Below are 27,893 nucleotides of genomic sequence, written 5' to 3' on the forward strand. Positions count from 1 at the left end.
GTAATCAGCTTTACTTAAAGTCTACTGATTTCATTGTTAAAATCATCTAAAAAATACCTTCACTGAAACATCTAGACTAATGTTTGTCCAAATATCTGGATACCATGAACTAGCCAAGGTGACACATAAAACTTACCATTATACAAGGTAAACATTATGATCCCATGTTACAGATGAACACAGTAAGGCTCACGAATAGTAAGCAATTTGGACAATATAGTGTATTATGAGGTATTTGGACTTTATCAAAGGGATTTTTCTTTTCCGAAGCCCAGGTGTCTTTCACTATGTATGCTGTCTCTCAAATCAATGGTTTTTCAATTGAGCAGAAATATGTTCTCCCAGGGCCAAACTCATGCTAAAAGAAGCATCTACTGGTCCTAACAGTATTGTATAGGTCTGATTTATCCACTGATACACATTTTGCCAAGGATAATGATCTAATCTAATGAAGTAGGCACCTGTCATGATAAACATCTCTCTACCCAGGAGGCAGTGACATAAGTAAGGGAGTCATTCTGTCCTTCATAGTCTCTGGAAACTTTTTGATCCTTTCCATTTCTGATACCAACCCTTGAACTTACGACCCTACTACTTCTTACCTAGAACATATATTACATAATTTCAGATCTCTAGTCTTCACTTTATATTCCTAAATTCTGCATTTAATCAAGCCACCACCGGGCTCCCCTTCTTCCCTTCTTCCGTGCCTCTCAATTATCCATGGAATAAAGCTGAAGTCTTACTAAGCATTAAAGATTATTTCCAAATGAGCTTCAACTACCTTTCCGGCCGCCGTTTTCATCTTTCACTAAGAACAATACACTCAGATTAAACTTGTCCCCGACAGGGTGCATGGATTCATATGCTGTTTGATTTTTTTTTTTTTTTTTTTGCCACTTATGCCTTCGTGTTCACCTTTTCCTCTTTTTCGCTTTTCAACGAAGTTTTCATGATCAACCCAACCAGCAGCTACTCTCCTTCCTCAGATCACTGAAGAGTGTAGTCGTTAGGTATTACGAGATCTCTATTTATGCACCCTCCTTATCTGTTAGAGAGACGGCTGGCATCAGTGACTGAAAAGGCGCCCCAAAGCCAAATGCAATCGGCCCCCTAATACCGGAGGATGCCCTGTATCCTGCACGTCCACTCTGCCAGTGCAAGTGTTCAATAAATGCTTAATACATTCATTGATGAATGACCCAGAGAGAAAAAATGCAGTTTGTGGGACAAGGACGAAGTGGCCTCTCAGAGATGCGGGAGTGCTGGCTCTCCTCCACCCTCCCCGCCTCCTCCAAGCCAGGGTTCCCCCCACCCCTCACTCCTACTTGAGGAAAGGGCAGACATTGCGCATGCCCCGTATCCAAGGCCGCCTCCGGGAGCACCGCCCATGCCACCCCGCTCCCTCCCGGTGATCGGGCACGCGCGCTCGCTCCCGCCGAGCGTGCCCTGCGTGCGGGTGCCCGCCGAGCCCGCCGGGCGCTGGATCTCCGAGTGCCCCGGCCGGGGCCTGAGGAGCGGGCACAGGGCAAGACGGCGGACCGCTGCGTCGCCCGAGGCGAGGAGGAGCGCGGGCGGTGAGTGAGGGCGCCGCGGGCGAGCGGGTCGGCGCCTCCGCGCGTGCGCAGCGCGGGACCGCCCGGGCAGGGGCGCGCGCCCGGCGGCCGGCCGGAGGGGCCGAGCGCAGCGAGGAGAGGCCGGGCCGGGGGCCGCAGGTCGGCTTCGGACCCATGGGTCCAGGGGTTCCCATATCCGTCCCCCGGGCTCGACAGGCGCTGGCCGCGCGGGCTGGCTTTCCGAGGGGGGTCCCAGTGGGGCGCGTCGGGCCCGCGCGGGGGTCCTGGTGCCCGGGGCGGAGGGGCAGGGCCACCTCAGCCGAGGGACCGCGGGGAGGGGCGCACGAGCCCGCCTGACCGTGCGGACGCCCGCGGGGTGCGCGACCCCGGAGGTGGCGGAGGTCCAGGCAGGGGGCGCGGTCGGGAAGCCTCGGCGCCTAGCAGGTGGTGGGGGCCGCGCCCCTCTCCCGGGGAGGCGCGCGGTGGGAAGCGGAGCAAACTTCCCCTAAGTAACTTTCCTGAGGCGCTGCCGGCGGGGCGCGGTGAGCGGGATCCGGGGGGCACTCCGGGGACCGACGCTCCGGGTTTGCGCGGCCTCAGGAGCCGCGGGAACCCAGCGAGTGGCGGCGGGCGATGGCGGGGGCGGCTTCCTCCTGAGGCTGGACTCGTCCTCCGAGTTCTGAGTGGCATTCGTGGCCCGTTTGCTCTTAAAATAGACGTAGAAGTTTGGTGTTCGGGAAGAAGGATGTTTGCTCTCTTGGGAAGAAAAGGCTTCTACCTCCTGGCCTTTTCAAAGAAAGTATTGTTCGGGCCTGCTGGGGATCCCTATTTATCAAGCAACCCATTGTCCTGTGTGTGCCTGGTGAAAGCGAGCTAATTCTATTATTAGTCCTCAAAAGACCAAGGGAGATCACGGTGCTTTTTCTTTTTTAAATATTCCCCGCCACCTCGCCAAATCCTGTAATACAGTTTCCCCAAACTTGGCTGCACAGAGGAGTCGCTGGGGAGTTTTAAAACTCTTCAAGCCCAGTCGCACACCAGACCAGTTAACACAGTGTATTTTTTAAAGATCCCTAGGTGATCGCGCAGCCGAGTTTGGAAACACTGGTTTAATGTAAGGAAGTCAAGACTTTAGTTTCACATAGTAGTAGCATTCGGTTTGTAATTGGTGAGATGAAACTCAAATTCGTTTTCCTAGACAGGAACTCACAAAGGGGGGTTTGTTTCCCACCAGGGAGGGAGGGAAGCATCTCTAATGGTTCAAACTTTGTGAACTATAATGTGACTGTAGCACTCAAAACAATTGTTCTAGGTGCTGTTTTGAATTTCTGTTGGGGTTACTAAGCCCGCTTTCACTGACTCCCTGCCCAGCCAAGGGCTTTCCCCTTCTTTTAACGCTACCTCAGTCCCCCACTCAACCCTCCGTCAGATCCCCTGTTTTAACTTTAACCTCGGGGACGATCTTCATCCCCCATAGGTTACTGGCTTTAAAGGGTTACTGCGGGTTCCCATAGCAACGAGTCCTCCAGGGGAAGTGGGCGGGTCCTCTTACCCTTGGGTTTCTGAATAGGACTCTTCCTTTTCGGAAGAATTTTTGAATCACCCTTTTTCATTTCTTGGCCTCAGCGCAGGTAAGGGTGAGCTTATGCAGTTCCAAGATTTTCTTTCTAAGATACTTACAGATTATTAATGCCGTTATGTGGGATGATAACTACTAGCAGCCATGTTCTTTCTTGATTTCTCATTCTTTCCCAATCCTTGCACTGATGACTTGTTTAACAAACTTCCAAAATGAAGTGGAAACAATGTTTTCTTTTTCTTTTTTACCATGTTTTCTTGGAGATGCACATGCCTAAGAATTGTATGCACTATTTCTCTAAAGCCCTAAGTTACACCTTACATTTAAAAAGTTAAAAAGTGAAATATAACTCCACATCTGTGCGGAGAAACTTTTGATAACTTGTGGCAAAAATGCCATGATTAGCTTTTAAGTTGTTTTGTTCCTAGAAAGCACTCTGCCAACATTCTTTACAAAATGTTAAACTGCTTGTAATACTATACTTTACCAAAGGAAAGGCACTGTCTACACATTCTTCTACTTCCCTGCCCAAACACCCCTGCCCAAACACATGCATCCAAAGATCAATTTGAAAAAAATGTTCATTTTTTTTTTTAATGCTCAAAACAGGTTTGCTATAGACATCTAATTCCATTTTGCCTTGCAAGGAACTGTTAAAACTCTTCTGAATAAAATAGTACAGAAATAGGTCATTTACATATTTGTTTTTAATTGTGTTTTTTAAAAAATATTTTAAACTGTGCTCCAAAATGCCTTTAGGATTCCAATGATTTTTGAGTTTGTGTTGGGAGTTGAAATGGTTTTCTCTTACTAAAATCTATTTTATGTGCTGTTTAAATTTCTGTTAACTGAGCTATCAAGCAAATCCTGTAAGGTGAATTTTTTCCATTTACTGTGAGAAAGGAATACTGATGGAAACTCCTCTCATGTGATGGACCTTGTAGTTCCAGCAGTGATGCTGGGCTGCTAAAATAATAATCTCTCACCTAATCTTCCCTTCTTTCATCACACATTTAAAAATTACCTTTAAGGCTTTTCAATTTAGTATCTCTTTCAGCGTAGTTGTCCAGTCTCAAATTCCTTGAAGGTGTGCATTAATGTACATTTATCGACATGTCCTTTGTTTATTCAAATTAAGCAAATACAGTTGAGAATTTGTTGTTGCTTTGTTTCTTTTAAAAAATTAAAAAGTATTTCCTGTTGGGAGACATTTTGGGAATCACTGAAAAAAATTAAGAAAGTAAAAATCACCGTCATATCATCTAGAAAGAAACAACTGGTAATTAGATGATGTGCTTCCATTTTACCCTTTTTGTTTGTCTGGATAGACATACTTTTAAACAAAATTGGCTTTTAATTTTATCTGTAGTTTTAAATATTGCACTTTTATTTAATATGAAGTAAATATTAGAGACGTTTCCTTTTTCTGTAAACCCTTTGAAAATAAGATTTTTAATGATGAATACACCCAAGTTTATTGAACTAGTTTTCTGTTGTTTTACATATTATTTTTATTTTTAGTGGCTTGAGAATACAGTATTAAACCCTTTGGTTGCCAATCCTAGCATGGCCACTTCCTAAGTGACCTTAATTACCTCTTTAATCGCGTTTCCTTGGAATAAGGGTCATGGTGCCTGTACCATAGAGTTTTGGTGAGATGGAATGAACTAAGTAGAGGAAGGCCAGCAGGCAGGGTCGACCAAATGATGTAGGCTCAGTAAGTAAGAGTGGACACACAGGTGGAGCTGAGAAAAATGCCCTTGTCTGAAAGTTTAAGTATTTCGGACTTACTCAAGTTGGATTTATGGCAGTAGAAATCCTGGGGCAGAGGTCAACTCTTTTATGACTCTTGCGGCTTGTTGCCAAATTGCTTATGCCATAACATTCCCTTACAGAGTGTATGGTCTACTTGTAGTGTGTCAGCACTCCAGTGTTCATCATCTTTCCTGATTTTTCTATAAAAATATGATCTTTTAATTTATTTTTTTGGTAACTGTTGAAATTGATCATCTGTTTTTTTTCTTTTGTTTTCCTTTTTGGGAGCTCTCTCTTCTGGTACTTTGCCTACTTTTAAGTGGTGATTTAAAAAAGTGAAATACCTGTTTTATCTAAAGAAGATTGCACCTTTATCATATTTTTAGTTTTTTTTTTTTTTTCTTCTCCACAGGCCATTATTTCTTTCACTTTTTGGCGTTTTTCAACCAATAAAATATTTTTATTTCTATATAAACAGGTCTCTACCTTGTCCTTTATGATTTTTTCCTTGTATTTGTTTATGCTTGGAAAGCCCAGAAAGACCCTGCAAATGACCCCAGTGAAAAACTCAGGAGAAGCAGTAAGCAGTCAAAAGTGGATGAGGAGGAAGACTAAGGCGATGAGGAAGACCACTCATTTTACAGTAAGGCTTTTAGACTTTAAAACTGTATGCATGTATTAAATTTGATAATCTTTATCTGAAAGGTGAGATAAATGAAACAACATTTTGGGAATATGTTAGGTCTTTTTACATTTAATTCTATAATTGTACATGGATATGAAGCGCTCCTATACTGCTGCTGCCCCCTCTTCCTTTTCCCTAGTTAGGGAGTTCTACCACCATTTGTTAAATAGTTCCTCCTTTCTTCTTTGCTTTGTGGTCTTTATAGTTTTTTGAGATCTTGACTGACTTTGAGGTCTGCTTCAGTTTTAGGTCGTGCTCGTCTGTGTGTTGATCCTCTAGTCTTAATCAATGCCACATCTTTTTAATCATAGGTTTAGAATACTTAGAAATATCTGGCAGAGCAAGTCACACTATCCTTTTAACATTATAATTCTATGCACTTGTCCTTTCAGATAAAGATTATTGCACAGTTTTAAAAGTCTAGGAGGCTTATTGTAAAATAAATGGTCTTTCATCTGCCTCTTCTTCCCCATCCCTTACTCTCCCTCCCCAGTGGCAGCTACTTTGGATTGTTTGCTGTTTCTCCTGCGTTTTTCACTGGGGCCGTTTGTAGGGTCTTCTTGGGCTGGTCAGAGAGTTGTCTTTCAGTAAAGTTTTGCACTGAGGAAAGAGTGTAGGCTCCAGTGTTCATGGAGGAATCTGGCTGGGGTTTCAGCATTCTCTGTGTAGAGTCACGTTGGAGAAGGTTCACCAGGCAGACTTACCTATTTACTTACTTTTCCAAGAACAAATCTCTAGTCTTGCTGGGTTCTAGGGTTGTCCATCTGTTTCCCACTTTCATGGTTTGCAGTTTCCATTACAGTTCTTTAAGTCCTCGGGTCTCTATGTCTTCTAGAAAGATCTCTTACTGTCACTTAAGTGGGGTTTAGGGAAAGGGTGTAATTGGATATGTGTGTTAAATTTGCCATCTTAATCTGGAAGGCTCGGAAGATGAATCCTTAGAACTAAAAAAATACCGGATCATGTTGCATTTTGTTTCGTTGGCAAGGACTGCCATCTGTAATCAGTGTTTCTTTTAAGGGTCATGAAAGATTATTCGTGACCTTTTATCTCTCAGCAGAGTTGTTTTCTTCATCTGAGTCCTAATGTTTCCTGTTAGAGTTCTTCTTAGGTATTTGTTTTTGTTACTTTGTGATGGGCTCTTCAAATTGGCTGTTAGTCTAAGACGGTGGTTGATTTTGGTGTATTTATTTTGTAGCTGGCACTTAGGCTAAAAGCTTTGCAGTTTATTTTCGTATGTTCCCAAGTTATATGAGTGGCAGATAATGACACTTTTATCTACTTTTAAATAGTTATAACTTTTATTTTGGTTCTGTGGCAGTTTGCACTAGATTTAGCATTCTGTAACGTTATAACATGTTTCTGGAACATTATCGAATAGCAATGGTGATAATATACAAACTTTTGTTGTTCTTTATTTTAATAAGGAAAAGAATAGTAGAATATTGGCTTTTTGGTTTATCATAGTTCTTCATCAGGACAAAGAAAATCTATTCTTTCATTTCCAAGTTGCCTAGAGGTAATTTTACGTTTTTAAGACATGGGAATTGAATATTAGCAAGTGATCATTAGCATCTGCAGTTTATCTACTGGTATTTCTAAAGAGTCTACTGATTTGAGTCCCTAATACTAAATTGGATCAAAGTTTTCCTTATGGATGGTTCTTTAGAAAAACAAATTGAATGCATGGGAAGAATGAAGGATAACATATTCATTGCATGAGCATATTGTCTTGGTTGGGGTGGTATAGGAGATGTCACTAGGGATTTTTCACAAGCAAATATTCCAAGTTATATCTGACACTCAAGTCACATCTTTACCTGTTGGCAGTATTTGATGTAATTTGTTATTCCTCCTTTTTTAATATTCTTCCTTCATTTGATTCTTGAGGACACCACACACTGTTGCCTTCCCTTCTATACCGCTGGCCCTCTGGTTTCTTTTCAGTTGTTTTTAAATTTGTGCTGGTTTTTCTCTTCTCACCAGCCTATGAGTTTAGAATGTGCCAAGGCTCAGTTCTCGCTAGCCTGTTGTCACAAATAGTCACAGGGCTTTAATAAAATACTGTGTAGCTACTTAAGACTCCTAAATGTATATTTCCACCTCAGACATCTCCAACTACTTTTTTGACTTCTTAACGTGAATATGTGAAAGACGCTTCAGCCTAAATATGGCCAGAACAAAATTTCTGATCTTTCTCTGCAAACCTGCTCCATCTGCAGCCTGCCCCAGTTTATTAGGTTGGTGCAAAAGTAATTGTGGTTTTTTGCATTAATGGCAAATTAGTTTTGTACCACCAACCTAGTGGGTGTTAGCTCCGTTTTTTTCATGTTATTTAAGCAAAAAAAAAAAAAAAAAAAACAAGAACATGGAATCTTCCTGACTTTTCTCTTTCTCTCCAACTCTATTTCCAGGCTGTCAGCAAATCCTGCTGTTCTATCTTCAAAATGTATCCAGAATCAGTTTAACTACTTTCCCATCCGTACTACCAGCATCGTTGTCCGAGTCTCCTGCATTTCTTGCCTGGAGTATTGCCGTGGGCTCCTAACAGATCACTGGTCTCCTTTTCGTTCCCTGGCTTCTCTTTAATTTTCCGTCAGCTTAACATCAGAGTGATCTTTTAAAAACATAAGTCAAATTATGCTTAAAACCCTCCAGTGGCTTCCATGTCACTCAGAATAAGGGCCAGTTTTCTTATAATGATTCATAAAACCCTACATGATCTGGGCCGGGCATGGTGGTTCACGCCTGTAATCCCAGCACTTTGGTAGGCTGGGGCGGGCAGATCACTTGAGGTCAGCAGTTGAAGACCGGCCCGGCCAACATGGTGAAACCTCATGTCTGCTAAAAATACAACAATTAGCCAGATGTGATGGCATGCACCTGTAATTCCAGCTACTTGGGAGGCTGAGGCAGGAAAATCTCTTGCACCTGGAAGGCAGAGGTTGCAGTGAGCTGAGATCGTGCCATTGCACTCCAGCCTGGGGGACAGAGTGAGATTCTGTCTAAAAATAAATAAATAAATAAAAATTAAAAAGCCCTGCATGATCTGATTCTTACTAACTGACCTCTTCTCCCACTTGTCTCCCACTCGGCACTTTCCAGTCCAGCCTTCCTTACCTCCTTGCTAATCCTTGAACGTGGCAGGCACATTTCCATTTTAGGTCTTTGCACTGGACTTTTTCCTCTGCCTATGGTATTTTATCCTACCCTCCCAGCTCCCAGATATATTCATGGTCAACTCCCTCACCTCTTTCAGGTCTTCACTAAAATAGCATTTTGCTTGTGCGATTACTCTAGTTATAATTGCAATCTGCATCCTGTATGTCTCTTGCAGTGCTCTGCATTTTATTTTTCCATGGCATCTGTTACCTTCTAAGTTACTGTTTATTTGCCTATTTGTGAATTGCCTCTCTTTCCTACCTCTGCTGGACTATAAATTCCTTGAGGGCGAGTATGTTTATTAATGTGTCCCAAGTGCCTAGCACGTAGAAGATGCTCAGTAAATATTTTTTGAATGAATGAATGTAGTCTGCCTTCTCCAATTTTTTTTCAGTGAATTTCCCATAAAGCAACATATGCATAGTGTTTTAGCATTTGTGGATCTAACGTTGACTTATCCCACCAGCAAGGGAGAAGTTCAAGAACATTTATAATTTATAATGGAGATGATAATACAGAGAGTGGTTATGAGAATTAAATAGGGTGCTCTCTGTAAAGTACTAAACTGTACTAATGGATAGGACCAGGTCACTTAACTGACAAAAAAGCCTGGCCAAGTGCCCTGATTCACATCTGAATGATGTGAATTGTATTCTAGAATCTTCTCTCTTTATATTTCAGTTTTTAATCAACAGTAGGCGTGGCATCACCTGGGAGCTTTTCAGAACATACCTGGGTTCCCTGGTAAATATTGGTGATATACTGTTACTATATTTTGTTCTTTAACCAGTCTGCAAATATTTGCCCCTTAATGTGGGCGATAACCATTTGCTCTCCCTTTTTTAATGCCTTCTTGCTGTTTGGGACATCTTTCATGGCCCCTTCTAGTCTTTTTTCCTATGAGGTTCTTGCTGAAATAACTTCTAAGGTGATTTTGAAATCCTCAGAGCCACTTGGATGCACGTTATTGAATCTTTTACTAAATCCACAAAATCAGAGGATCTCAGTCCTTTACCTTCAGTTTTCCAGACAAGAGAATGTTGTAGTCATCCCTACAGCAATCCTTATAGCAGTCATTTTATTTTATTGATTTAAAATACCTGATTTTTATTTTTTCATATGAATTATATTAAATAATTATGCCCCCTCTAGTCCTCACACAGATCTGAGAAGTGGATGAGCACTGTATTTGATCTCTTGGACACTTCCTGTTATTTTCCATGGCTCCTCGTGTCTCAGACCCTTGAAGTATTTGCATTCTTTCCTCTTCTTTTTTTTCTAATTGTATTTTATTTTAACTTCCGGGATACATGTGCAGGACATGAAGATTTGTTACATAGGTAAATCTGTGCCATGGTGGTTTGCTGCACTTATCAAGCAGTCATTTTAAAGTTTCGCTTATTGTGTTTCTAGGCTCCTTTTGTGTCCTTCAAATCCAAGAGTATCTCAAAAACGTCAGACTCCCTTTCCTTCTCTTTCTTAATAGAGCAAGAAACATTTGTAGATTTTTACTGTTGCAATTTACTGTGCAAGCAAGTGCTGTGATTTGCAAGAAAAAATGATGATTATTTTAGAGATAGTTTATGCAACTGAAGAATACACAATAAATAAAAACCATGATATATGTGTCTTTAGAAATGGATAAGCCCAATAGCTGTTACCTATACACAAAAATGTGAAAATTTTCTTCAACTTTACTGTCAGAATAATTCAAGATATACCTAGCTCCTTGTGTATATTTGATCTCTCCTTAATTTTTCTATGATGCTATATAAGTAAGAGCATTCCCCATATTAGCTGTAAACATTTTAGCGATGATTACCATACACATTAGAAATAAAATTTTGCAAGTTCCATTGCTTTGAATGCATCTATTCTACCTGATAAATTTCCCTTGCCTTTGCAACTCTGATTAGATCTACTTTTTGTTGTCCTGAAGACTCATTCTTTTGAAAATAGTACTGTTACAAATTCATTTTGTATTGAACCTTAAATATTCAGTACTGTTGGCCAAGGCTGAATGGAAAAAATTGACCTACGTATCTATCTGATGATAAATCACATTGCCCTCAGTTTAGGCCATTAATGGATGGACAGCCCAGTTGGAAAACATATCTTGTTTAAAGTTCTACACCTGCTTTGGAGACTCTTATAAGTATTTGTTGCCTTTGTGAGAGTTTTTGTCTTTTAATGCCACCTAATTTCTTCTACTAATCTGTTTTTTTTGAAAGTGGCGGTCTTGCCTACCCATCACCGGCAAACATACTCTGTAGTGAGGGACTAATTTTGGCCCTCTGCTATTATGTTGTACTTCAGGTCTCTGTGGATAGAGAAGGACTTCTAATGTAGACTGCCACCTATTTTCATACCTTTGTTCATGGAGAATGTAGGAAAAAGTCAAATAAAGTACGTCTACTTTTTTTTTTTGTTGGTTTTGTTTTGTTTTGAATCAGAGTGTGGCTCTGTCGCACAGGCTGGAGTGCAGTGGCGCCATCTCGGCTCACTGCAAGCTCTGCCTCCTGGGTTCACGCCTTTCTTCCGCCTCAGCCTCCCGAGTAGCTGGGACTACAGGCGCCCGCCACCACACCCAGCTAATTTTGTTTTTGTACTTTTAGTAGAGACGGGGTTTTACCGTGTTAGCTAGGATGGTCTCGATCTCCTGACCTCGTGATGCGCCTGCCTCAGCCTCCCAAAGTGCTGGGATTACAGGCTTGAGCCACTGCACCTGGCCAAAATCCATCTACAAATTTAATGTGTTGTTGGAGAATGATCTGTATTCCTAGAAAACCTGGAAATTGGTAAAATTCTTAATTGAGGTTATATAAGGTGACTTTTCCCAAAATAAATCTTATTTTCAATAGAAAAAAGTGGTGAGAAGCTACAAAAGTCCCTCCTTCTGCTCTGGATGCAGGTTCAGGCTACAGGGAACTGTTGGTAGCATTCTCTTGCACAGCACCTCCCAACTCCACTACTTAGACACCAGTGTTGGTGAAGGTGCATTCCAGAGTGCTATGTCTCTTCCTGTGGTTTTTTTGTTCACCATCTTTTGTGGCCTTGGGAGACAGGATGAATAAGTGCTTGAAGCTGGAGCTCATCTGTTGGAGAATGGGCTGTTACTGAAAGTGGTCAACAGTGGAGGGAGCATGCACATGTGCAGTCACTTTTGATCCCTATGCAGTTGCAGTCAGTCTCTCATAGTGGGCTTCCTTACCCTTCCCCAAGATGATTTCAGCACCTACTTAATAAATGCTGTATAATTTATTTATTTAAATTAGTAGATTGTCTAGTTAATTTAATACCATTCAATAAGTATTTCTGTGGGATCAGCTCATGTGTACTTGAAATGTTTTGTTACTTTATTAGCTACTTTCTCTTATCAGTGATCTCCCCAAAATGTCAGAATCAGTTCTGAACTCTTAGGTAGCAAATATCTCCTAGCATATACTCAAAGTCATCACCAGGCAGTGATGGATTTGACTAGGTGGGTGTGGGTTAGGGATGTCAATATATAATGGTGTTTGGGTTGGCTTATAGGAAAATGAGATGCTCAAGATAAGGACAACCTATATTTTGATTTTGCAGTGTTTCTATAGTATTATATAGTTACTGAGTGTGAAGTACTTGTGAGGATCAGGATCCTACTAAAATGTACAACCTCTTAAAATTTTTTTAAGAGTGAAGATGGGAAAGTGTTTGGATACTAGCTCTAGTAAAAGACTAGTCGCTTGAAAAACTTGAGCATAAAGAGGCACTGATGCCCACCCCCGCCGACCTCCCACCCCGCACAGTTGAAAATCCATGTGTAACTTTTGACTCACAAAAACTTAACTAATAGCTTACTGTTGACGAGAAGCTTTATTGAGAACATGAACAGTCAATAAACACATATTTTGTATGTCATATATATTATATACTACATTCTTACAATAAACTAGGGAAAATAATATGTTACAAAAATCATAAGGAAGTGAAAATACATTTATAGAACTGTACTGTATTCATCAATATTGTAAGTTTACATCATCTGTTTACAAGATGAATCATCTGTCTGAAATGGTGAGTTACCACAGCTACAGACCTCAATCTATAGTACATATCAAGCAATTCAACTTTTTTCTTGTAGTGTCTTTTCTGTGCTTCTTGGAAGCACTTCCAGCATCACTAGTGGCACTTTGTATGGGTCTCACGGTGTTATTCGTGGTTTACTGTATTGCACTAAACATGATGAGAAATACGCAAGAACCACCAGAGATCACATTTTACTGCCATAAGCAATATATTGGGGAGAGAAAGTGCTCATGCTGAGATGATTAGCATCATGTGGCATTTTAGGCAGATACTGGTAACACTTGAGTTCACCACAGGAATAACAGGAGATGGCTATGAAATTATTACAGTAGAATAGTATGTACTACAGTTAATTTTATGCCTTTATGATTTAATACTGCATTTTTACATTTGTTTACATTTCTCTGGACTGGGAATGGCACTGTATACAGTCAGTATGTGTGTGTGCATAAATTTTGGTAACTCTGATAGATGTGTGTATATTTTATGGTAGTAAATGATAAAATAGACTCATAGCTACATGTTTTATCCATTAATGAAATATAAAACATAAAAAGTTTCAATATATCTAGGCTGTGCAGTTCATCTGTTTTTTTTTTTGAGTTGTTATACAAATCTCCAACTAATTTTCTAATACAGTTATTGAAAAAAATCTAGATATAAGTGGACCAGAGCAGTTCAAACCCGTAGCGTTCAAGGGTTACCCGTATTTTTAAATAAAATGTTATTGCTGGTAGATTAAGTATTTCTTTTGGACTTTTACAAAGTCCTAACCTAAACTTTATTTTCAACAAACTATTTTCTTCTATTTAGTATATAGGAAGATTTTGGTATTGTATGGTATCAAATGCCATACTCTGTAGATACAATATTAAAATGGCACTGTAGGAAGAGTCAGATTCTGCCTGATATGTCTCTCTTTAAATGAAAGGAAAAAGTTAACAAATTATCTTAAACATTGGCAGCCATGCTTGCTTTAGGAGAACACCAAAGATTGCTACCCGCAATTCTCCTAAGGAAATATGATGTAGGAGAAAGCAAATTTTCAGAGAGAGAGAGGTTTGTTTTCTTGCTGGTTTATGTGAAGTTTATAGGGATACTTGTCCACCTCAAATCTCATTTACAATTTTTTTCTTAGTGTCTTCAAAGAGGATGTCAATTAATATGATCTTGCACCCTATATTCTGTGAATTTTCTGAGGTTGGGGTATTGACGAGATGCCAAACAGTGCCATTGAACAGATGGAATATTAGCTCTTTGACTGTTCTTAATTTTTTTTTTTTTTGAGGTGGAGTTTCGCTCTTGTTGCCCAGGCTGTATGCAGTGGCATGATCTCGGCTCGCTGCAACCTCCACCTCCCTGGTTCAAGCGATTCTCCTGCTTCAGCGTCCCAAGTAGCTAGGATTACAGGTGCCTGCCACCACACCCAGCTAATTTTTTGTATTTTTAGTAGAGACAGCGTTTCGTCATACTGACCAGGCTGGTCTTGAACTCCTGACCTCAGGTGATCTGCCTGCCTTGGCCTCCCAAAATGCTGGGATAAACAAGCCCAGAAAACTTGTTTATAGGGGTCATATCTATTAATATTTACTGTAGTTGAAATTAAAGAAAAAAATTAAGTGTTTATTTAAAAATAATTGTTTTCATTGAAGCATATGAAGAAAATCTGGCCTCATACAGATGTATAGCTGGAAAAGAAAATTTTAATAGCATTTTCAGATGATTGTGGATATTTGATACCTCACCAAAGCTTCATAAATAGTAGTTTCTTAAAGGTTAATTGCTGTGTGGAATCTAAAACCGTATCAGTGAATGTTTTGTACTCTTGTTATACTTTAAATCCGTTGGTCGACCATTGTACTTTGGATCTTTTACCAATGCATAATTTTATATTGTAATTGCATTCTTATTAGAAAAGATTGGTTCACTGAGTTATGCAAATCTTTCAAGTGTTGACACATTTCATTATACAGTATCAAAAATCATGTTCATTTAATATCACTGCTCTTATCAGAACAGTCTTTTGAGTATCGGGAAGCTGTCAGGCTCATGGTGGTGTCATCAAGGTTTCCAAATTCTCATTTTTGCTTGAAGCCTTGAATTTTATTATCAGCAATAAATACTGTCAGTTTTCCTTGCAGTGACAGGCTCACTTCATTCATTTTCGAGAAAATGTCTGCCAAATACCTTAGTCTGAATAAGCATACTTTGCTTCTTCTCTCAAGTAACAATGGCATTTCAAGAAAAAAGCTGCTGGTTTGACTTGTAACACAAATAGTTGTACACGTGTTTTTTCTCAAGGAAACCATTCTATTTCAATTTCACCAAAAATGCTTTGTGCATACTTCCCAATTTCATGACATAGAATATTTTAAAAGTGTTTACTCAATAGCTGAAGTTTAATAAAATCAATAAGTTTTACTGGTGCATCTCTCAGAGATTCCCCATGAAACAATACATTGATTATAGCAAAGGGGAATGCACAATAGCTATTTTGCATTTACCCAGGCCGTTTTACCGCTATGCCTAAATCCCCCATCATTGAGGTGTGGGTGAGGAGGACTGGGGAAAAGTAAGGTGACCTTACTGCTCCTTTGGCACTGTTCACTTTTGCTCAGAGTCACTGGAGTGACCTTCAGATGGCTTAGAAACCAGCAGCATTAGTAGTAAGAAAAGTTACAGAGCCAGACTATGGAGCAATTTTATGTTTTGTAGTTCCTGGAGAAACTCTTGCCTTTTCTGTTAGGAGCAAATGATCCCTTCCATGGTGGCCTTTGTTCTGCATCACCACTAGCAGATGTTGCTGGGAGGTTGCAGAGGGATTTGGTCACTTGTTCTACTTAGATACTTTCTTAACCAGTGCAAGTCAGAACTGCTTAAAAGGCTTCATACTTTTAAGTCATATACACATTGAACAACAGGCACACATGGAATGAATTTACCTCACCCTGCCTTCTAAGAAATATACTTTTATAGCCAGTGAATTCGTTATTGAAAAATTCGAGTAGATTTATTTATTTATTTATTTATTTATTTATTTATTTATTTATTTTGACCAACACAAAACTCAAAACTATGACTTTACATTTTCAACACTCTTAATGGTTTTTAAAATCATTGCTGGTGGTAAAGCTTCCATAAACACACTGGCCCAGCAAGATACTTTCCAGTTCTGGCCAAAAATAAGTTATTCCACTACTGATACCATAATTTCCATTTATTATTACTCCATTTTTTTTTTTTTTTTTTTTGAGACGGAGTCTTGTTCTGTAGCCCAGGATGGAGTGCAATGGCGTGATCTGTGCTCACTGCAACATCTTCCTCCCAGGCTCAAGCTATTCTCCTGCCTCAGCCTCCCAAGTAGCTGGGATTACAGGCACGTGCCACCACACCTGGCTAATTTTTGTATTTGTAGTAGAGATGGGGTTTCACCACGTTGGCCAGGCTGGTCTTGAACTCCTGACCTCAGGCGATCCACCTGGCTAGGCCTCCCAAAGTGCTAGGATTACAGGTGTGAGCCACCGCACCCCGCCTGTTACTTCAGTGTTGTAAGGGAATATATAGATGGAAGTTGAGAATTCTTTATTTTTTGTAAAAAAGTCAAACACCTGATTACTTGTCCGATTCTTCTTAGTGAAGTGAGACAGAGACTCACACATGTAAGCAGTATACTTTTCTACTTGTGCTTTTGCTCTGCAGTAATCTGAAATGAGACATCACCCATCTTAGAATTCTGGTTTATTTGCAGGGGAGGCATGCATTTTCCTACTGCCCTATACACACAAGCCCATTTTATTACTTTGTTTGAAGACTGGGTGTGTCTAATGTAGTGGAAATTCATCGATTCAATGTTAAGTACAGATGAAACACATTTCAGGACCACATTAGAAAGTCTTTTTAATTATCCTTTTTTTTTTTGGATTATTCATGTGACTGCTTTCCTCTTTTCACATGAATTGCTGAGAATTTATCATCCTTTCCAGTTCATTAAATCATTAAAATTCTTTACTAGCACTATAAATAAATATGCCAGGCCATGAGATGAGGCCGGTTGATAAAGGCAGCTTTGTCCTGGTAGCAGTTCTTGTTCCTGGTTAACCCGCACTTCTCTGTGAATATCTGTATTACATTAAATTTTAGACTTTTAATGTAGCAAAGCCTTACTCTAAGCATGTAGGGACTTGCTTTAAGTTGAGCTTTGGTGTTTACAGTTGGATTAGCTGTGAGATTAATGTAGTATTATAATACTGCATTTCTGCTTACACATGTTCAGGAGAGCCCCAGGACACATTTAATAGGTATTCAGGTTCTTTGCCACTCTACCTAGTCTAAGCTTGCATCTCAGTCAACTAGAAACACTGTAGACCTTAGTTTCAGACCATTTTGGTCTAGAACTAGTTGCACTCCACGAGTGTGATCTAGAGTTCTAATTGGACTTGGAAGTGTTGGGCTTTAACTTCCTCTTGTGTAACCATTGAAAGCCAGGTTCGTGGGCATGGCACTGTTGCAGATACGGAGGTGCAGTCCTCACAGAAAGCACACTTTAATCAGGCAACATAAGGCAAGATAGAATGTGAGAACGTACTGCAGTTGGGCATGATGAGTCTGGAAGCACCAGGAAACCTTCCTTGCTGAGGTATCCTTTGGACTGCATCTTGAAGGATGGGTGGGTAGGCTTTTTATAAGTAGAGTTGTACAGAAGAAAGGGCAGTGAGGATGGCAGGAAGCAATGGACCCATTTGTAGTGTGGGAATAGTCTGGTTTGCAGGGTGGGTGAATGAAGAGGATGAGTCAAAAGATCTAATTGTGAATTGAGCCAGGTCATGGAGATCCAAAATGCAGTGCAAGCCATGCTTCCTCTCACTGGGAAACGTGAGACGGAATTTCTTCCCTTCTTCCGGGGTGGATGCTTGTTTGCACTCCTCTGGCATGTGAGAGAGACCTTCCTCAATTTAGATGATAGCCCCTTAGGGAAGAGCATTATAAAGATTTGACCACATGCCTTTTTGTCTCATTTTCGATGCTGTATTTTAAATTTTACAAGAGGGTATTACTTCAATCAGTGCTGACATCACCCAGGTCTCCTATACAGAACTCTTAATAGAAATTATGGCATCTCCGCAGATGACAAGTAAAATCCTTATGCAGAGAGACCTGACTCAGATATAAGTTGTGATCACCATTTTCAGAGATTGTCCTTCCTTGGTCTGATTCCAGTCGTTATCACCATGGATCTTGTATGGGTTCATGTCTCTGTTAACTATGGTGGAGTGGTTGCTTCTCTTTGTGGTTTTTCTTTTTTTTTTTAGATAAGGTACTGACAGTTGAGTTGCCACTCTTTGAAGATGTATTTTGACTTTAATGTTTTTAATCTGTTTATTATGGTTAAAGTTCCTATGTATTATAAATGCTATCCTCCCTATTATGTGATGCAGAGATTGGAGAAACTCAAATTTAAGAACATGTTTTCATGAATAGTTCCCACTTTAAGTGAGACTTATTTTAGCATTATTTCATGAGCAATTAGATTATTTTACTCTAAATCTCTGGGCAGTTCAAGTACTGACCTACTTATATAGTAGCTCTTAATTAAAAAAATAATTATTTTTATTTTAGAGAATATTATTAGAGAATTGAATTTTTTTTGAAATACTCTATTTTCTTAGTTCTAATACATGTGATCAAGCTAGGTGTAGAATCTCAATTTTTATTCTGATTATAATAGCATGAGAGGTCGAAGCAACAAAGAAGTACTTTATCAGCGTCGAATTAGTATTTCCTGCAGCAAATGATGGTAGTTTGTGAATGTTACTTGGTGGTGTTATATTTAAGGTTATACCAACATTTAAAGTATACTGTGTCTTTCTATTGTGTACTTCACAACAGTTGATGGGGATTGTGTACTTTTAAGCTAATTAAAAGTAGCATAAAACGGCCAGGTGCGGTGGCTCATGCTTGTAATTCCAGTACTTTGGGAGGCCTAGCTGGGGGGGATCACATGAGGTCAGGGGTTCGAGACCAGCCTGACCAATATGGTGAAACCCCGTCTCTACTAAAAATACAAACTTAGCCGGGCGTGGTGGTGCATGCCTGTAATCTCAGGTATTTGGGAAGTTGAGGCAGGAGAATTGCTTGAACCTGGGAGGTAGAGGTTGCAGTGAGCTGAGATTGTGCCATTGGGCTCCAGCCTGGGCAACAAGAGCGGAAACCCCCTTTCAAAAAAAAAAAAAAAAAAAAAAAAAGTAGCATAAAATGTATCTTTTCATTTGGTTCTAGAAGAGCATTTACTTTGAGTTTTTGCCAGAAACTGGTTTCTGTAATAATGCTCTGTCACAGCCTTCTAATTCTACTTGAATTTTTTGTTAGGGAATATTATTGTTATTTATTTTAGAAATGTATGTGCCTTTTTTCATTTTTATTTGGTAGTATCTACTGGAGAGAAGGTATGTTAGAAATTGAGTGTGAAGCTACTTTGTAACTTCATGGATGTTTATGTTTTCCCACAGCAAGATTTCTCAGATTTCACTCAGCATAGCAGACCTCTTAATGTTAGATCTTGTACTGTTTGCCCAAAATAACTACATTTCATTCTGGTTGCATACATTGTAAAACAAAGGAAAGCATTTCATTAAATAGTAATTAATTGAGACCTTGTGGATATGTGCATAGTGATTGTCAAAATGTGAAATTATAACTGGTCTTTTCTATGTGGTTTTGCAAAAACAAAAAACAAAACAAAACAAACAAACAAACAAAAAACAAAAAGTTTTTTCTGGCCTTGCCTTCCCCAACCTGTCCTGTTCATTTTACAGTGAGCACAATTTAAAATCTAAGATAATTGATATCATTCAGGTGTTTTGGTGTTGATGGTGGGAGGCAGTAAATTGAAGGACAGGAGAGCAGTATTTATTTCTAAGCACTGAGTGACTAAAGGTATAGAACTTAGTTGTGGATGTTGGGGAAATTTGGCTGTGACACTTGGAACCTCACTAATAATCAGGACTGACGTAGAATATCTGGTGGTTTGGGAATTGTCTGGATTCTTTCTTCCCATCCCATGTGTTCTTGGAAAAGGTGTTTTTCCCAAATAGAACAAGATACTCTTTGGTTAACGAGAGAAGCTTTGGACTTTGATGATCTGATTGAGATGTTCTTGGTGACTATCTTTCGAATATCAGGAAAAAAAAAAAAAAAACTATTACTAGCCAAAGTAAAACATATCTTTGGAAACACTTTTCTTTTTCTTTGACCAAAACATATTATTTTCTTCTTCTGTTATTTAAAGCCAACAAATGACCTGAAGAAAGCCACAGCAATGGTTGGGTGAGGTTGTTCCATTCCAGCATTCCCAGTAGGATTGAAGTCCTTTGCTGGAACAGCCCCATTCAGGCCTTTTTGAAACGGACCTCCTGAGCCTTGATTTTACTTTTCTTTGGGTAGACTATTTTCAAGTACCTAGTAGAGAGTCATATATATATTGGGATCATTGTATTATGATAATGTTTCTCTCTCTTAAGCTAACATTTTAATATGGATTCTGTTTGTTTGAAAGTAAGCAGTATCTTCTAGTGAGTCATTTGGCTCCAGATTTAACCTATGTATAAAGTAGTTGTAAGTTAATAAATCTTGAATTGATTGATAAAATATCTTTAGCAAATATTACCGAGAGAGTTACAGGCTTATACTGATCAGTTTTATGTGCATTTTATGTACAGTTTTATGTACAATTGTGTGGCATGAGAAAATATTAGAAATGCATTATATTAATGCTGGAACTCTTACCAGTCCTGGCAATGCAAATTCTCATTTTGAGATTTCCATCTAGATATTCTACCATATCAATGGTTGTCATAGTAGCAGTCTCAATTGAGAATTGTGATTATATACTTTATCAAATAACTACTTGACGAAAGCTCAATTATTCTAATGTAGTTCAGCCAGCATTCTGAGCCATCATCTTGCCTGGTTAAGGAAATAATTAAGCAACCTAAAAAAAAGATTTCTTTCTTTCTGTTGAATTGTACACATTTTACCGTATTTCACTGACTGTAGGGTGCCATCATGTGTAAGACATGCCATTATTTTATGTACCACTAAGAAAGGAAAAAAAAAAGCCTAATAGTTACACTTATGAGATGGCATCAATTAAAAGACACAAACCAGTTTCAGAGATGTTAAAGTGGCGAGGGTGGGGGAGGCACAAGGAATCTACAATCCATAAAATATGGCACTTAGATATATACACATAGAATTTAAGGAATCTACAATCCATAAAATATGGCACTTACATATATACACAGAGTTTTAGTTGGGTATTGGTCATAATCATATTAAAATGTAAAGAAAATTTTATTAAGTAAATCGCTATTTCTGCCAAATATTATACAGATTTTTTAAATCCTAGAAACCTATAATTGGAAAAGATAGGCGATCATGTAGTCAATACACCTGAGGAAATGTACCATAAGATCATCTAGAGCAGAGTTGTCTAACCTTTTGGCTTCCCTGGGCCATGTTGGAAGAATTGTCTTGAGCCACACATAAAATATGCTAACACTAATGATAGCCCATGAGCTAAAAAAATTGCAGAAAAAAAAATCTCATAATGTTTTAAGAAAGGTTACAAATTTGTTTGAGGCTGCATTCAAAGCCATCCTAGGCCTCTTTCAGGGCCGCAGGTTGGACAAACTTGATCTAGAGTATGTAAAACTTGGCAATTGATTGCCTTTTTTATTGAAGTATCTTCAACTTTACAAAAGAAATTATAATATTCCTTTAAATAGCCATCTTCAGAGTATCTACTGGTAAACTTTATATACCCCTTTTCAAGATCACTTAATGTATGGAAGAGAATAATTTGGGATTTAGATGAGTTGTTTAGTATTCCAAACAAGGCGCACACTGAGACACAGTGTGTATTTAAGAGCTATAGTCGTCAAATGTCATGGTAAGTGCCATATGGAATTTTAAAAAGAATCATCGTTCTCTGCCTTCTAAGAATTACCACATTCTACCATTGGGCATTCCCCCCCTACCCCCTGCTCACCCCAAATCTAGAGTACAATTCAAGGTTAACTGGAGCTCTATGTGGTGAAAAGGTGACTTAATGAAACTGATCGTGAACCTTATCCTGTGGACAGCACTGAGGTATGCCTTGGCTAAATACTTGGCCTTAGTTACCACCCTTGGTGCTGGAATTCAAACTGGGTCATTGTCGAGAGAGGCCAAATTGAGTTGCTAGTGAGATATGGCTGGGTGGCTAGATGGACTACTTGCAGGAGGCTGTCTCAGGAGGTGGTTACAGCAGTGCATTAGCCAACAGGTGGCCTTATGGAGGTTTGAAGTCCACAATGGGCACCCAGCCTGAAGTGTGGGTTCAAGTGCAGATTTGGAAATAACACTGTGGGATTTGGACATTGGGTGTGGACCCGATCACAGTGCACAGCACAAATCTTGATTATTATTGAACCTTCCCTGCAAAATCAGATTCACAGCAAAATGGGACCTGCTTGGCCCACAGGTGGGGCTAGAGGAAGCCTGCAGATAGGATGAAATGTCAGTAGCTGTGCAGTCTGAAAGAGTAAAAGGATGAGGAGCTAGATTAATCTTTGAGATTTTGTGTTTTAGATGATTGCATCACAAACGTATCCTGCTTTGGGCATAATTGCTGCTAATGGTGAGAGCTTACTTTTGTAGAGTGTTTTTGACCAAAGTGATTTCACAAAACATATAATCTTACCTTCACAATAAACCTGAGGGAGAAGCTGGGTCTAATTACCCCATTTGGCAGATGTGGAAAATGAGGCTCACAAATACTAACCTTAAGGTCACTTGTTATTGGGTCTTGCTTTTTTTGCTATGCTATCTCCAGCACTTGACTCCATATTTATTTCCAAATTTAGAAAGCATATATAGTCTGTTTTCCAGCAGCTGCTGCTGACTTTGGGGACTGTCAACATTTTGTTGCTTATCTTTTTACCTCCCAAATCAAAAGCATAATTTTTGCTCAGTATCGAAGGGACAAATAAGAAAAACAAAACACTATTCCCATATAGTTTACCAGATTAAACTACTCTACTCTGTTAGGTTATGTTAATCATTTTTGGAAGTGATAGGTATTTCTTCAGTCTACCTTACCTTGCTTAAACCTCTGTTAACCTCACTGCTGTTGCTTTTTAGGGGCCTTGTAGTAAACCATGTACAAGTCCAGACAAGGAGTCCAGAGTTAGAGCAAGTTAAACAAGAGTTGCCAGCAATATTAGTTGTTGACATAGAAGTTGGTGTTAACCGTGAATAGCTGGTTTCTAACTTTATTTTACCTGGAGAGCCTCTTCTGTTTTTGAGCAGCGTCCTCACTGCGGTTCCTTCCTTCCATCTCATTCCACAAGTATCCTTTCAGCATTCTTACCTGTAGTGTGCCCCTACAGGGGTGCAGACTACATATGTTCATGGTTTTCATCTTTGTAAACTTTAAAAGAAAGCTTTTTATTTTAAAGTAGATTAGAAATATAACAATTGAGCATTCTGTAAGTATGTGAGGTAATTACTATGGGTGAATATTAGAGTGAACGAAGCAAACAACATGACAAGCCAGGAGATCTGCCTCATAGTCCAGGTGTTGCCCCACTTCTTTACTGTGGAATTTTCACAAACCCCTTATACTTCTGACACCCAGTTGCCATACCTGTGAAAAAAGAGTTGCATTAAATGATTTCTGGAGTCCCGTTCAGTTTCAAACCTCATTCAGGTTTGCAAAGTGAATATGTCAGATTGTATTAAATAAAGGTAGGATTGCTGACAAACCTTCCGGTGGTGAAAAGGATGATCTAAGTGAGCTTAAATTATGTTGATAATTTTGTTATTATTGGGAATTGAAATAGGTTAACAGTGATTCAGCTTTCTGGCAATTATAAAATCAACTGAAACCCACTATTATTAGCTAACCTTTTAAGTTTGGTTTCTAGTCTTGCTCACCACCGTATGCCCAACACCTAATGCACTGCATAGTCAGTATGTTTTATTTTGGGAATACTTTCATACAAACTTGGTGGACTTCTTGGCCTATTTACCTCATTAAGGCAGACAGCTCTAAAATTCAGGAAGTGTAGAAACAAGTGATAAAATGCCGATTGGAAAGAAATTTTAGGAGTAAAATGTGGCAGTAGACATCAGGCTGCTATCCTTTTTTACCCTTCAACCCAGTGGGTGATGTTTCTGGGTTACAGACTCAACAGATGGAGTTTTAACTATTTAATCAAGGAGGAAAAGAAGCCATAATTTGTATTTAATGCAGTAGACTATAGAAATGAAAGAATAAAGTGATACCAAAATTTTGTATATTCAAGTCAATCTTATAGTTTTATAACATTTTAACCCTAACATTTTATTGTATTCTGGGTTGCAATTACTCATGGCAGATGAAAGCCATGGCTTCTCTTTCTAGAAAAATAAATGCACACATACTGCCAATTTCACATACAGTTTGAGGAGTTTCATGAACTTGTCATCATCTGGTGATCCCTAGTCCGAATTCTTGATAGAAAAGAACCTAGTGTGTTAAACCTTAAATGCCCTTAGAAATAACCTAGACCAGTGTTTCTTAAACTGTGGTCATGAGATCAGTTGAATGGATTATGACCAATATTAAAAAGAAAAGAAAAAACTAGAAAATATCAGAGTGTATATCATAACATGCTAAGAGTAGGTTTTGTTTTTTGAGCCATGTCTTTCCATTTGTATGCCTGTATGTGTGTTTATGTTTAGTACTAAGAATATAAAATGCATTTCTTATTGTGGATTGAGTGTAAAGTTTGAAAAACATTCATTCTGAGTGAATCTCTTCTCTCTTGTAGCTGAGGAAAACTGAGGCCTTTAAAGGCTAAATGATTTGTTCAAATACTCCCCTTTCTCTATTTTAAGTGGCTCAGCCAGGACTGAACTAGATTGATGGCTAATTTTACCATGCGACATTGCTAATTTGTTGAAATGTAATTGTGAAGTAGACCATTTAAAAATACTAAGTGATTGTCTGCTTCATAGTTGACGTTTTTTAATTCCTTATTTTTCCTGCTGAAATCATCACTGTCATTATCTTTTAAAATAATTGGGGCTGGTGCTTCCTTTCCAGAGAATATCTTGGTCCCTCTCAGTTGGCTGTCTGCACACCTCAGTCCTAGAATTTGACATTTGGGGCCTAATCAGAAGAATTTCATAACAAGGTGTGAGGGGTTGTTAAGTTTTTAATGTCCGAACCAAATTAAATTATTTTGAATTATTTTCAATTGACTTAATAGTTGAATGCAACATATGGCACCAGATGTTGGTACTGGATCATTGGGAAGACATCTAGTAGTTGGTAGTTATCTATGTGAGGTTTTTTTCAACCTTGAATACCATATGAAATGCAGATTCTGATCCAGAGTCTGGCTGAGATTCTGGGTTACTAACAGGCTCCCTGTAGATGCTGCTGCTGATCCTTCAACTACATTTTCAGTAGCAAGAACCTGCATTACCTGCCTTATTACCGTGGTAAGAAAAAGTAGCCGTCAGATAATTTTTCTGTGTTGATTTTAAACAGTCTTGCTCATCAGTCCTTACACACATTGGAGTAATAATGCCCCTCTTTGTAGCACTGTTGTAGATGATTCAGATTTAGCACTACTTGATTTAACTAGTATTGTCAGAATTTTCTACAAAACTTATTTTTCTAAATAACTTATATCTTCAATTTTAGAAAACATGTTCTACAATATTGCATAATTCTCTTTCTCAAACTGTTACATGCACTTTACTTTTTTTTCTTTAACTTAGTGGTGTAAGAGCCATGTTTTTTGGAGACTTCTTGGTGATGGGTATTGAACCATATGCAAAATGTGTAAAGATCACAAACCGTTCTAAGTTCTTGTATCTGTGTTTTATGTTTTTTCTATTTTGTCTCCATCCAGCTACCAATTAATAGTATGTCTGCCTAAAAGCAGCTGGTTTCCCTTTCCATTCTAATTGATTACTTCTGACCTGAAAAGCCAGATACTAGATTTGTTAGAAATATTTATGAGATTAATCCCAGTCAGAAAGGCCTACCTGGCATGGGGGCTTTCCTGCAAGGAAGTGGTCAGGAAGTTCAGTAGCACTTGAGTGGGAGAGAAATCCTTTAGTGTTAACCCTATTCCGAATAATTAGGTCAATGGGAGCTTACTTGTTTCTTCATGCCTTTCTCTATGTGCTTTTTAAACTGGTTTCTAGATCCCTCTCTAACATTGTGTGTTAAAGTGCATATGAAGATGACTTGGAGGTGTCTATATGTATGTGCGTGTTCTGCTATTGAGAACATGATCATCATCATAAATAAGCAGTGCTTCAGGATCCATCTAAAATGGAGACAGGTAACTGTGCTACAGGCCCTGGTTCTCTTACAGAGGCTTTGCAAATGGTTTTAAGAATAACAATAACAACAATAAAGAGGATATTTCTTGGTTCAATTTAGTGTTCTAGGGATTTAAAGACTGATTTCTGGTAACTGCCTTTAGCAGATTATTAATGATAAGAATAACAATCATAACTCTTATTTGCTGAGCCCTCACTGTGTCAGGCAGTCATTATTCAGACAAGTGTTACAACAAGGAGAGCTGTGGTCATGAAGGGTGCATTTGCCTGTGGGGTAGCAAATGGCTGCTGCGCTTTGAACAAATGAGAGTGATCCAAATAGATAGGGGTGAGATTAAATATTTTCATTAGTCCCTGTTTACAATAAATAAGCATGTGTAGAACCTATTGCAGGTGTTTTTGTTTTTTTTTTTTACTCACCAATGCTAGAAATGGTTGTAGGATTCACACCTATAAAAATCAAATAGTAGCTTATATTCTTCTAATTCAAAGCGGAGAGAACCTGTTTGCATTTTAACTAGGTGGAATCCGAACATTTATCATTTTGAATAGCCTTGTTATTTGTTCTGTGTTAGAAGTTGTGGATTATATTCTTTAAAATTAAGACAAGACTAAGTGTAGCCTTAACAGTTAAGTTGAATGTTGAGATCCTGAACATGGCCCCATCTGAAATATTTTTAAAGAATTACAGCCTTTGAACATTGATCATCAGATTTGTTTTTATTTAAATCTCGTTTTTACTTCTAGAGTTTATCTTATGCTTCAGTGTACTTAGGTGTATGGGTATAATCTTAATCTAATTAGCCGTATTTTGTGACCTGAGACTCCTGTCAAAGACCATTATAGAAGCTAGAAAACATTGGGAGGTAAACTGAACACATGGCCTCAGTTCTCTTCTTTAGCACTAGATTATGACTTGCACTCAGAGGCTAAGAAAAAGAAAAATAACGTCCTTTGCCTTTAAAGTGTAATAAATGTGTTTTGCTATTAATAACCCTTTTCAGTTTATAGACTGAGGATTTTGTTTTAAGTGTTTGAAACTAAATGCTGCTGGGAAAAAGATTTTAGTAGAAATATAGATCTCTGTCCCTACCCTTTGTTAATTGATCCTGCTTAACTGGGGACATAATGTGTATCTACTGAAGAGAAATCTGTGGGCATAAACTCCTCCCTTCCTGTTGTCAAATGTATTTCATGTGTTATTTATCTTGTTTAAATATACAGTAGACAAGAAAATGCAGCTGCTGTTCCTTTAATATCAGAACTATGCATGTTACAATAGGTGTCACTGTTTTGCTTGGTCCAATCATGATTGGTGACTTCAGCTATTGGCTCGGAGCACTGACTGTCTGACTCCATCTGCAGGGCTGTAATACCTACTCTCCTCCGATCCATTCACCACACAACTTCAGCCGGCTGAACAGACTCACGCAGCTCCAGCCCATCTTGCTAACCTAATTCAGAAAACAAGTGCTACAGCTCTGTGCCTGTCATCTTTACAGTGTAGCATTTTCAGGTGATCTAGGAAACAGTTATTTTTATGAGCAAATAAGAGAAACAGGAATCATGATGGGGATATATTTAACAGACCCAGTACTGGATAAAACTTAAAGCCAGTTTCTATTCAACATAGTGAAAAGGTCACCTTGCCTGGCTGAGAAAAGCAGCAAAATATCAGCTTTGTCGGTTTCAGTTAACCTCTTAG

General features: G+C 38.9%; 1 protein-coding gene across 2 annotated transcripts in view; it reads left to right on the plus strand.

The window, feature by feature from the left end:
- Nucleotides 1–1,351: 1,351 nt before the first annotated feature.
- The window catches only part of BTBD3 (BTB domain containing 3), a 34,679-nt gene continuing 8,137 nt past the window's right edge, over nucleotides 1,352–27,893 (plus strand). Inside the window, exon 1 of one of the 2 annotated variants that reach the window (XM_003252844.3) lies at nucleotides 1,352–1,577. In XM_003252844.3, coding sequence (XP_003252892.1) covers nucleotides 1,391–1,577 — 187 coding nt within the window. In that variant the 5' untranslated portion in view covers nucleotides 1,352–1,390. Of the gene's footprint in view, nucleotides 1,578–24,588; nucleotides 27,705–27,893 lie in introns of those variants that run through there. The other variant, XM_004089543.3, reaches the window with a different exon arrangement.

This window comes from Nomascus leucogenys, chromosome 11, assembly GCF_006542625.1.
Source record: "Nomascus leucogenys isolate Asia chromosome 11, Asia_NLE_v1, whole genome shotgun sequence".
In the NCBI taxonomy this organism is placed as follows: domain Eukaryota; kingdom Metazoa; phylum Chordata; class Mammalia; order Primates; family Hylobatidae; genus Nomascus; species Nomascus leucogenys.